This window comes from Lagenorhynchus albirostris, chromosome 9 (assembly GCF_949774975.1).
Source record: "Lagenorhynchus albirostris chromosome 9, mLagAlb1.1, whole genome shotgun sequence".
In the NCBI taxonomy this organism is placed as follows: Eukaryota; Metazoa; Chordata; class Mammalia; order Artiodactyla; family Delphinidae; genus Lagenorhynchus; species Lagenorhynchus albirostris.
The window spans coordinates 40,360,177-40,372,883 of record NC_083103.1 but is presented as its reverse complement, the minus strand read 5'-3'; the positions used below and the strand labels follow the sequence as shown (position 1 = coordinate 40,372,883).

General features: G+C 38.0%; 1 protein-coding gene across 1 annotated transcript in view; it reads left to right on the top strand.

Moving 5' to 3' along the window:
* Positions 1–2,467, top strand: part of INSC (INSC spindle orientation adaptor protein) — a 125,253-nt gene extending 122,786 nt beyond the window's left edge. Inside the window, exon 13 of the mRNA XM_060157779.1 lies at positions 1,716–2,467. Coding sequence (XP_060013762.1) covers positions 1,716–1,844 — 129 coding nt within the window. The 3' untranslated portion in view covers positions 1,845–2,467. The remainder of the gene's footprint in view (positions 1–1,715) is intronic.
* The last annotated feature ends 10,240 nt before the right edge of the window (positions 2,468–12,707 follow it).

Below are 12,707 nucleotides of genomic sequence, written 5' to 3'. Positions count from 1 at the left end.
TTTTTTCTTCCCTCTCTTTTGCTTTATTTTTATGCTTGATGATGTAAAATACATCGATGGTTTTATATTCTCATATCTGTGGAAGATCCCTGGTTCCATTTTTACTGTAACAACTCAAAGGCAGTAAGGTTATTTCTCCCAGTTGGAGCCCAGAGGAATCAGAAAGTGCAATGGAGTTCAGCCTTTTAGCCCTTGGGGAAATCATACCCCAGGAGAGGCAGGACACACTAGTTAGAGACAGTCGCCTGGAGTCTCCTTCCTGCCACCATCGTCTAAGACCCTGCTCATGTGAACAGAGATGCATATCCCTTCTCCTTGAACCAGCTTGGACATGGCAGTGTCTGTTAGTCCAACAGACAACTTAAGCCATCCTCTCTTTTCACCAACTTGGCGATTTCTCAGCAATAGATTACTTCTCATGTCTAGGTAATGAGCTATATGTTTGCCTTGTACTCATTATAACCTAGTGTCCTGGGCTTGCAGCATCCTGTCTCTGTGTGTGTAGGTATGAAGGCCCTGGAGTTGGGCTGCTGTGTGATCTTGGGAAGGCCACTTTTGCTCTCTGAGTCTGTCTCCTTATTTCTAAATTGGATATCATGATACTTACCTTGCTGTATCCTGTGGGGATTAAATGAGATACTATGTAGACACTCAGTAAGAGTGGGCATTCCTCCTTCTTTGCTTCTTCTGCCACTCAAGATAGTCCCCTCTCTCTTTGTTTCCCAAGGGAAGGGCATCCTTAAGCTCCCACCTTGTTCCTTGCTCTGTTCAGGCTTGAGAAAGATGGAAGGAATTAATATTCATTGGGCACTTAGTATACATGGCCTCAGCTAACTGGCAAAGAGGTCTAGGTAGGTACACAGCTCACGTTTATAGTTTCAGGTTACTCTAGCAGTAGAACTCAACATTTGTTTGGTTTTTTTTTCAGCATACCTTTGTAGATACAGAGAAAAATAAAAGTCTCTATCCTTAAGGAGCTTAGAGTCTGGTGTGGGAATAAACACCTAAAAAACAGTTGGGGAGGGGTTTCACATCACGGGAAAGATCTGAGCGAAGGCACATGGATGTAAAACAAGATGGCGTACTCAGGGAAGAGTGCAACACTCAGTGTATGGGGACCTGGGCAGTAGTTTCATTCTGCCTGCACTTCTCTTTCCTGTTCATCCGCATCTTGGTGGCAGAAATTCCATTTCCTTTAACTTTATGACCCTCCTTCTTCTCTCCCTCTCCCCTCCTTCCCATCCCAAAATGCTTTGCTCAGAACCTTGCTGAATTTATGGATAAATGAATAGCCCTTGCTGTTCTAAGGTTTCTATAAAGACCTGGAAGTGAGAATATAATTCCGCTGATGCCTCTGGTAGTTCCAGTCTCTAAGATAAATCTTGAACCTAAATATGTCACTAAATTGACCAAATCCTTAAAATGACAGATCTTCAAAACAATCAGTTTCCTAAGATGACTGAAAAACCAAGATGGCAAGACTAATTAAGATCATGAAAACTTTCAGATGACATCCCCTTCAGTGATCAAGGTACCACTGAAATCAGTGACTATGTAATAAGGTTGCTGTGGTGACCAAGTGACAAAAAGGACCATATCACTAAGGTGTCAAGGTGATGATCATTTCAAATTGGGCTGGTAAATGAGCCACTTACTGAAATGCATCTCTCAGGGAAGTTGAAGGCGCAGTCTGATCTCTTCTGTTTTCTCCTCAGGCTGCTCTGCGTAGATTGGCCGGGGTCTGTCCTGAAGGCCTCCAGGACTCTGACTTCCAGCAGCTGGTCCAGCCCCGGCTTGTGGACTCTTTCTTACTCTGCAGCAACATGGAGGAGAGTTTTGTGTAGCAAGTATGGGAGACAAAAGGCATTCGGCCTCATTCTCAAGCCCCCTCTGAGTACATACCTGTTAACGCACCTGACCACACACCAGCCTCCTCACCTCCTTATTTATACTTAATTTATTTTTTATGTGAAATTAACAGAGGGCTAAACATTATAGCAACATCATCAGGCAGTTTGTGGTCCTTGGGAGTCTTTTTTGTTTTTATTTTTTGACTTCTGTGACTTTTCAGTTGCAGATGTTGAAATGCATAATGGCTAATATGACAGATTGTCATGGGTGATTTCACTTTCTTTTGCTTTCTCTACTCTCACTATATAACCTTGCTTCATTTTTTTTAAAACAAAATCTGGTAACAAGAGTATTTTAGCTGTCCAGCAGTTTTTCTTTTTTTTTTAAAGTTGGAATTGCTCTTTCTAAAATATTTTAAATGCATTTCATAGTTGGACAGAATATACTGGAAGTTCTAGTTTTATTCTTTAATAAATGAAATCACATGAAACGTGTCTTGAATTTTCTGATTAAATTATGTCTTAGGCTAACTTCTTGCTTCCCAAGTTTTCATGCCACAAAAACTTTCTCAACTATTAAAACTGCATAGAAAGTATATTGTTTTCATAGCTGCATAAATGGGTTAATTTCTGAGTGATTTAGTGAGAAATCAAAAGGTTTCCAAAGTCCCAGGAACTCAGTTTCCCTTAGCTTGCTCTTCTTTAACCTCATGGTAAACAGTATCATCAGATGAGGTTTTACTGAAAAATACCTCTTCAAAAGTATACTTGAAAGTAGTGGTGTGCTGGAGTTTGCTTATACCAGTTCACAAGGGACAGTTGTAAGGAATTCCTCCCAGCTCCACGTTCAGTAAGCTCATTTGGTACCTTGTAACTGGAAATACTGAGAACATTTATACCACATAAATTGGAAGATGCTACAAATCAGAAGCTTTGTGTTGTTTTTTTTTTTCCACAGAGCTGGTTTACCAATATCGTTGTTTGAAAGTATCACAAAAATCTATGAATATGTCTGAAAGATTTATTACTATTGTGATATGATTTTATGCAATTCAAGAAAGTTTTGAAATCCATTACATAACAGGTTAAAAGAATTACATGATCATATCAATATATGCAGAAAAAGTACTTGATAAAATACAATATCCTTTCATGATTTAAAAAAAAACTTTCAATAAACTAGGAATAAAGGGAAATTCCCTCAACTTGATCAAGATTATCTACAAAAAAACCTACAGCTAACATCATCTATGAAGCTAAGAAACTCAAAGATTTCACAAAAGATCAGGTACAAGGCAAGGATATTGGCTCTCATCACTCCTTTTCAACATCATACTGGACATTCTAGCTAATGCAATAAGATAAGGAAAAAAAAAAGTAGGTATGGTGATGGGTTAGCATACTTGAAAAACGGGATAACCACAAATCAAAAACATATAATAGACTCACAAGAAAACAAAAAGAAGAAAACACAAGCATAATACAAAAGAAAACCATCAACCACAAAAGAAAAACCAAAAAGAAAAAAAAAAGGAACAAAGAAGAAGTACAAAATCAAGTCAACAGAGATCCTAAGTGATGTAATAGAACAGTAAGACTTAACTGATATGTTCAGGACATAGTATCCAGAAAACCAGAATACACATTCCTTTCAAGTGCACATGGAACATGCTTTAGGACGACAAACTAGGGCACAGAACAGACCTCAACAAATTTAAGAGTATAGAAATTATTTCAAGCATCTTTTCTGACCACAAAGGCATGAACCTAGAAATCAACCACAGGAAAAGAAAAAAGAAAAAAGGATTACATGGAGACTAAACCACATCCTACCAAAAAACCAATGAGTCAATGATGAAATCAAAGAGGAAATTTAAAAATACCTTGAGACAAATGACAATTAAAACGCAACCATACAAAATCTATGGGATTCAGCAAAAGCAGCTCTTAAGGGGAGTTCATAGTGATACAGGCCTTCCTCAAAAATCACGGAAAAATCTCAAATAAACAACCTAGCCTACCACCTAAAAGAAGTGTAAAAGAAGAACAAACAAAACTTAAAGTCAGCAGAAGGGAAGAAACACTAAAGATCAGAGAGGAAATAAATAAAGATTAAAAATAGAAAAAAATCAATAAAACCAAGAGCTGGTTCTTTGAAAAGGCAAAGAAAATGGACAAACCTCTGGCCAGTCTCACTAAGAAGAAAAGAGAGAAAACCCAAATAAAATAAGAAATGAAAAAGGAGAAATACCAACTGATACCACAGAGATACAAAAAAACCATAAGAGAATACTATGAACAATTATATGCCAACAAATTTGACAACCTAGAAGAAATGGACATTCTAGAAGCATACAGTCCACTGAAATTGACTCAAGAAGAAATAGATAATTTAAACAGACCAATCAGTAGAAGTGAAATAGAAACTGTAATTAACAAAAAAAAAATCCCTGCAAACAGGACCAGATGGTTTCACCGGGGAATTCTACCAGATATACAAAGAAGGACTTACACCAATCCTTCTCAGACTCTTCCAAAAGATTGAAGAGGAGGGAACACTACTAAAGACATTCTATGAAGCCATCACTCTGATACCAAAACCAGATAAAGACACTATCAAAAAAGAAAATTACAGGACAATATCTTTGATGAATATAGATGCAAAGTTTCTCAACAAACTATCAGCAAACTGAATCCAACAACACATAAAAAAAGATCATACACCATGATGAAGTTAGATTCATCCCAGGGTCACAAGGATGGTTGAACATATGCAAATCAATCAATGTGATACACCACATCAACAAAAGCAAAGACAAAAAACACGTGATTGGGCTTCCCTGGTGGCGCAGTGGTTGAGAATCTGCTTGCCAACGTATGGGACACAGGTTCGAGCCCTGGTCTGGGAAGATCCCACATGCCACGGAGCAACTAGGCCCGTGAGCCACAACTACTGAGCCTGTGCGTCTGGAGCCTGTGCTCCGCAACGAGAAGCTGCGACAGTGAGTGGCCTGCACACCGCGATGAAGAGTGGGCCCCGCTCTCCACAACTAGAGAAAGCCCTCGCACAGAAACAAAGACCCAACACAGCCAAAAATAAATAAATAAATTTATTTTAAAAAAAAATTTAAAAAACCATGATCATCTCAATAGCTGCAAAAGAAAGCATTTGATAAAATTCAACATCATTTCATGATAAAAACTCTTACCAAAGTGGGTATAGAGGGAGCATATCTCAACATAATAAAGGCTATTTATGACAAACCTACAGTCAACATAACACTCAACAGTGAAAAGCTGAAAACCTTCCCAATAAAATCAGGAACAAGACAAGGATGCTCACTCTCACCACTTCTGTTTAACATAGTATTGGAAGTCCTAGTCACAGAATCAGACAAGAAAAAGAAATAAAAGGTGTCTAAATTGGAAAGGAAGAGGTAAAATTGTCCTTATATGCAGATGACATGATACTATATATAGCAAACCCTAAAGATGCCACCTAAAACCCATTAGAATTGATAAATGAATTCAGCAAGGTAGCAGGACACAAGATTGACATACAGAAAATATTTGCATTTCTTTACACTAACAATAAAATATCAAAAAGGGAAAGTAAAAAAACAATCCCTTTTAAAATCATATCAAAAAATAAAATAGGGCTTCCCTGGTGGCACAGTGGTTGAGAGTCCGCCTGCCGATGCAGGGGACACGGGTTCATGCACCGGTCTAGGAAGATCCCACATGCTGCAAAGCGGCTGGGCCCACGAGCCATGGCCACTGAGCCTGCGCGTCCGGAGCCTGTGCTCCGCAACGGGAGAGGCCACAGCAGTGAGAGGCCCGCGTACTGCAAAACATAATAATAATAAAATAAAATAAAATACTTAGGAATAAACCTGACCAAGGAGGAGAAAGACTTATATGCTGAGAACTATAAAACACTGATAAAAGAAACTGAGGATAATTCAAAGAAATGGAAAGATATCCCATGCTCTTGGATTGGAAAAATTAATATTGTTAAAATGGCCATACTACCTAAAGCAATCTACAGATTTAATGTGATCCCTATCAAATTACCCATGACATTTTTTCACAGAACTAGAACAAAAAATCCTAAAATTTATATGGAACCATAAATGACCCAGAATTGCCAAAGCAATCCTAAAGAAAAAGAATAAAGCTGGAGTCATAACCCTCCCAGACTTCAGACAATACTACAAAGCCATGGTAATCAAAAGAGTGTTGTACTGGCACGAAAACAGGCATACAGGTCAATGGAGCAGAAAAGAGAGCCCAGAAAGAAACCCACACACCTGCAATCAGTTAATCTTTGACAAAGGTGGCAAGAATATACAATGGAGGAAAGAGTCACTTCAGCAAGTAGTGCTGGGCAAGTTGGACTGCTGCATGAAAATCAATGAAGTTAGAATACACCCTCAGACCATACACAAAAATAAACTCAAAATGGCTTAAATACAATATAAGACATGACACCACAAAACTCCTAGAAGGGGACATAGGCAAAATATTCTCTGAAATAAATTGTACCAATGCTTTCTTTTTCTTTTATTTTTTTTGAATTTTATTCTTTTATACAGCAGGTTCTTATTAGTTATCTATTTTATACATATTAGTGTATATATGTCAATCCAAACTTCCCAATTCATCCCCCCCCCCACGCTTTCCCCCCTTGGTGTCCATACGTTTGTTCTCTACATCTGTCTCTATTTCTGCCTTGCAAACTGGTTCATCTATACCATATTTCTAGATTCCACATATATGTATTAATATATGATATTTGATTTTCTCTTTCTGACTTACTTCACTCTGCATGACAGTCTCTAGATCCATCCACGTCTCTCTACAAATGACCCAATTTCGTTCATTCCATTGTATATATGTACCACATCTTCTTTATCCATTCATCTGTTCATGGGCATTTAGATTGCTTCCATGACCTGGCTATTGTAAATAGTGCTGCAATGAACACTGGGGTGCATGGGTCTTTTTGAATTATGGTTTTCTCTGGGTATATTCCCAGTAGTGATATTGCTGGGTCATATGATAGTTCTATTGTTAGTTTTTTAAGGAACCTCCATACAGTTCTCCATAGTGGTTGTATCAATTTACATTCCCACCAACAGTGCAAGAGGGTTCCCTTTTCTCCACACCCTCTCCAGCATTTGCTGTTTGTAGATTTTCTGATTATGCCCATTCTAACCAGTGTGAGGTGATACCTCATTGTAGTTTTGATTTGCATTTCTCTAATAATGAGTGATGTTGAGCAGTTTTTCATGTGCCTCTTGGCCATCTGTACATCTTCTTTGGAGAAATGTCTATTTAGGTCTTCTACCCATTTTTTGACTGAGTTCTTTGTTTTTTAATATTGAGCTGCATGAGCTGTTTATATATTTTGGAGATTAATCCTTTGTCCATTGATTCATTTGCAAATATTTTCTCCCATTCTGAGGGTAGTCTTTTCATCTTGTTTATAGTTTCCTTTGCTGTGCAAAAGCTCTTAAGTTTCATTAGGTCCCATTTGTTTATTTTTGTTTTTATTTCCATTACTCTATGAGGTAGGTCAAAAAAGATCTTGCTGTGATTTATGTCAAAGAGTGTTCTTCCTATATTTTCTTCTAAGAGTCTTACATTTAGGTCTCTAATCCATTTTGAGTTTATTTTTCTGTATGGTGTTAGGGGGTGTTCTAATTTCATTCTTTTACATGTGGCTGTCCAGTTTTCCCAGCACCACTTATTGAAGAGACTGTCTTTTCTCCATTGTATATCCTTGCCTCCTTTGTCATTGATTAGTTGACCATAGGTGCGTAGGTTTATCTCTGGGCTTTCTATCCTGTTCCATTGATCTATATTTCTGTTTTTGTGCCAGTACCTTATTGTCTTGATCACTGTAGCTTTGTAGTATAGTCTGAAGTCAGGGAGTCTGATTCGTCAAGCTCCGTTTTTTTCCCCTCAGGACTGCTTTGGCTATTCGGGGTCTTTTGTGTCTCTATACAAATTTTAAAACTTTTTGTTCTAGTTACATAAAAAATGCCATTGGTAATTTTGTAGGGATTGCATTGAATCCGTAGATTGCTTTGGGTAGTATAGTCATTTTCACAATATTGATTCTTCCAGTCCAAGAACATGGTATATCTCTCCATCTATTGGTATCATCTTTGATTTCTTTCATCAGTGTCTTATAGTTTTCTGCATACAGCTCTTTTTTCTCCCTAGGTAGGTTTCTTCCTAGGTATTTTATTCTTTTCATTGCAATGGTAAATGGGAGTGTTTCCTTAATTTCACTTTCAGATTTTTCATCATTAGTGTATAGGAATGCAAGAGATTTCTGAGCATTAATTTTGTATCCTGCAACTTTACCAATTTCATTGATTAGCTCTAGTAGTTTTCTGGTGGCATTTTTAGGATTCTCTATGTATAGTATCATGTCATCTAGCAAACAGTGACAGTTTTACTTCTTTTCCAATTTGTATTCCTTTTATTTCTTTTTCTTCTCTGATTGCTGAGGCTAGGACTTCCAAAACTATGTTGAATAATAGTGGTGAGAGTGGACCTCCTTGTCTTATTCCTGATCTTAGAGGAAATGCTTTCAGTTTTTCACCATTGAGAATGATGTTTGCTGTGGTTTTGTCATATATGCCCTTTATTATGTTGAGGTAGGTCCCTCCTATGCCCACTTTCTGAAAAGTTATCATAAATGGGTGTTGAATTTTGTCAAAAGTTTTTTCTGCATCTATTGAGATGATCATATGGTTTTTATTCTTCAATTTGTTAATATAGTGTATCACACTGATTGATTTGCATATAGTGAAGAATCCTTGCATCCCTGGGATAAATCGCACTTGATCATGGTGTATGATCCTTTTAATGTGTTGTTGGATTCTGTTTGCTAGTATTTTGCTGAGGACTTTTGCATCTATATTCATCAGTGATATTGGTCTGTAATTTTCTTTTTTTGTAGTATCTTTGGTTTTGGTATCAGGGTGATGTTGGCCTCGTAGAATGAGTTTGGGAGTGTTCCTTCCTCTGCAATTTTTTGGAAGAGTTTGAGAAGGATGGGTGTTAGCTCTTCTGTCAATATTTGTTAGAATTCACCCGTGAAGCCATCAGGTCCTGGACTTTTGTTTGTTGGAAGATTTTTAATCACAGTTTCAATTTCATTACTTGTAATTTGTCTTTTCATGTTTTCTATTTCTTCCTGGTTCAGTCTTGGAAGGTTATAACTTTCTAAGAACTTGTCCATTTCTTCCAGGTTGTCCATTTTATTGGCATAGAGTTGCTTGTAGTAATCTCTTATGATGCTTTGTACTTCTGTGGTGTCCATTGTTAGTTCTTTTTCATTTCTAATTTTATTGATTTGTGTCCTCTCCCTCTTTTTCTTGATGAGTCAAGCTAAAGTTTTATCAATTTTGTTTATCTTCCCAATGAATCAGTTTTTAGTTTTATTGATATTTGCTATTGTTTTCATTATGTCTATTTCATTTATTTCTGCTCTGACCTTGATGATTTCTTTCCTTCTGCTAACTTTGGGTTTTGTTTGTTCTTCTTTCTCTAGTTCCTTTAAGTGTAATGTTAGATTATTTATTTGAGGTTTTTCTTGTTTCTTGTGGTAGGATTGTATTGCTATAAACTTCCCCCTTAGAACTGCTTTTGCTGCATCCCATAGGTTTTGGATCATCGTGTTTCATTGTCATTTATCTCTAGGTATTTTTTGATTTCCTCTTTGATTTCTTCAGTGATATCTTGGTTACTTAGCAATGTATTGTTTAGCCTCCATGTGTTTGTGTTTTTTACCTTTTTTTCCCTGTAACTGAATTCTAATCTCATAGTGTTGTGGTTGGAAAAGATGCTTGACATGATTTCAATTTTCTTAAATTTACCAAGGCTTGATTTGTGACCCAAGATGTGATCTATCCTGGAAAGTGTTCCATGTGCACTTGAGGAAAGTGTAATGTGCTGTTTTTGGATGGAATGTCCTATATCAATTAAGTGTATCTGGTCTATTGTGTCATTTAGAGCTTGTGTTTCCTTATTAATTTTCTGTCTGATGATCTGTCCATTGGTGTAAGTGAGGTGTTAAAATCCCCCACTATTATTGTGTTCCTGTCAATTTCCTCTTTTATAGCTGTTAGCATTTGCTTTATGCATTGAGGTGATCCTATGTTGGGTGCATATATATTTATAATTGTTATATCTTCTTCTTGGATTGATCCCTTGATCATTATGTAGTGGCCTTGCTTGTCTCTTGTAACATTCTTTATTTTAAAGTCTATTTTATCTGATATGAGTATTGCTACTCCAGCTTTCTTTTGATTCCCATTTGCACTGAATATCTTTTTCCATCCCCTCACTTTCAGTCTGTGTGTATCCCTAGGTCTGAAGTGGGTCTCTTGTAGACATCGTATATATGGGTCTTGTTTTTGTATCCATCCAGTGAGTCTGTGTCTTTTGGTTGGAGCACTTAATCCATTCACATTTAAGGTGATTATCAATATGTACGTTCCTATTACCATTTTCTTAATTGTTTTGTTTTTGTTTTTGTAAGTCCTTTTCTTCTCTTGTTTTTCCCACTTAGAGAAGTTCCTTTAGCACTTGCTGTAGAGCTGGTTTGGTGGTGCTGAATTCTCTTACCTTTTGCTTGTCTGTAAAGCTTTTGATTTCTCCATTGAATCTGAATGAGATCCTTGCCAGGTAGCGTAATCTTGGCTGTAGTTTCTTCCCTTTCATCACTTTAACTATATCGTGCCACTCCCTTCTGGCTTGTAGTTTCTGCTGAGAAATCAGCTGTTAACCTTATGGGAGTTCTCTTGTATGTTATTTGTCATTTTTCCCTTGCTGCTTTTAATAATTTTTTTTGTCTTTAATTTTTGTCAGTTCGATTACTGTGTGTCTCAGCATGTTTCTCCTTGGGTTTTTCCTGCCTGGGACTCTCTGTGCTTCCTGGACTTCAGTGGCTATTTCATTTCCTGTGTTAGGGAAATTTTTGACTATAATCTCTTCAAGTATTTTCTCAGGTCCTTTTCTCTCTCTTCTCCTTCTGGGACCCCTACAATGTGAATGTTGGTAGTTTAATGTTGTCCCAGAGGTCTCTTAGGCTGTCTTCATTTCTTTTAATTCTTTTTTCTTTATTCTGTCCTGCAGCAGTGATTTCTACCATTCTGTCTTCCAGGTCACTTATCCATTCTTCTGCCTCAGTTATTCTGCTATTGATTCCTTCTAGTGTAGTTTTCATTTCAGTTATTGTATTGTTCATCTCTGTTTGTTCTTTAATTCTTCTAATCTTTGTTAAACATTTCTTGCATCTTCTCGATCTTTGCTTCCATTCTTTTTCCAATGTCCTGGATCATCTCTACTATCATTAGTCTGAATGCTTTTTCTGGAAGGTTGCCTATCTCCACTTCATTTAATTCTTTTCCTGGCGTTTTATCTTGTTCCTTTATGTGGTACATAACCCTCTCCCTTTTCATTTTGTCTATCTGTGAATGTGCTTTTCATTCTACAGGCTGCAGGACTCTAATTCTTCTTGCTTCTGCTGTCTGCCCTCTGATGGATAAGGCTATCTAAGAGGCTTGTTGCAAGCTTCCTTATGGGAGGGACTGGTGGTGGGTAGAGCTGGGTGTTTCTCTGGTGGGCAGAACTCAGTAAAACTTTAATACACTTGTCTGCTGATAGGTGGGGCTGAGTTCCCTCCCTGTTTGTTGTTTGGCCTGAGGCAATCCAGCACTGGTGGCTACAGGCTCTTTGGTTGGGCTAATGGCGGACTCTGGGAGAGCTCATGCCAACAAGTATTTCCCAGAACTTCTTCTGCCACTGTCCTTGTCCCCAAGGTGAGCCACAGCCACCACCCCCCACCCCCCACCGCCTCTGCAGTAGACCCTCTAACACTAGCGGGTAGCTCTGGTTCAGTCTCCTATGGGGTCACTGCTCCTTCCCCTGGGTCCTGATGTGCACACTACTTTGTATGTGCCCTCCAAGAGTGGAGTCTCTGTTTCCCCAGTCCTGTCAAAGTCCTGCAATCAAATCCCACTGGCCTTCAAAGTCTGATACTCTGGGAACTCCTCCTCCCATTGCCAGACCCCCAGGTTGGGAAACCTGGCATGGGGTTCAGAGCCTTCACTCCAGTCTGTGGACTTCTGTGGTATAATTGTTCTCCAGTTTGTGAGTCACCCACCCAGTGATTATGGGATTTGATTTTATTGTGATTTTGCCCCCTGACCATCTCATTGTGACTTCTCCTTTACCTTTGGATGTGGGGTATCTTTTTTGGTGAGTTCCAGTGTCTTCCTGTCGATGATTGTTCAGCAGTTAGTTGTGATTCTGGTGCTCTCGCAAGAGGGAGTGAACACACATCCTTCTACTCTGCAATCTTGAACCAATTTCGGTTTGTACCAATGCTCTCTTAGGTCAGTCTCCCAAGGCAATAGAAATAAAAGAAAAATAAACAAATGGGATCTAATCAAACTTACAAGCTTTTGCACAGCAAAGGAAACAATAAACAAAATGAAAAGACAACCCACAGACTGGAAGAAAGTATTTGCAAACGATGTGACCAACAAGGGCTTAATTTCCAAAATACTCAAACAACTCATACAACTCAATAACCAAAAACCAAACAACCTAATCAAAAAATGGGCAGAAGACATAAATAGACATTTATCCAAAGAATGCATACAGATGGCTAATAGGCACATAAAAATGCTCAACATTGCTAATTATTAGAGAAATGCAAATCAAAACTATAATGAGTTATCACCTCACACCAGTCAGAATGGCCATCAACAAAAAGTCTACAAATAAGAAATGCTGGAGAGGGTGTGGAGAAAAGGGAACCCTGCTACGCTG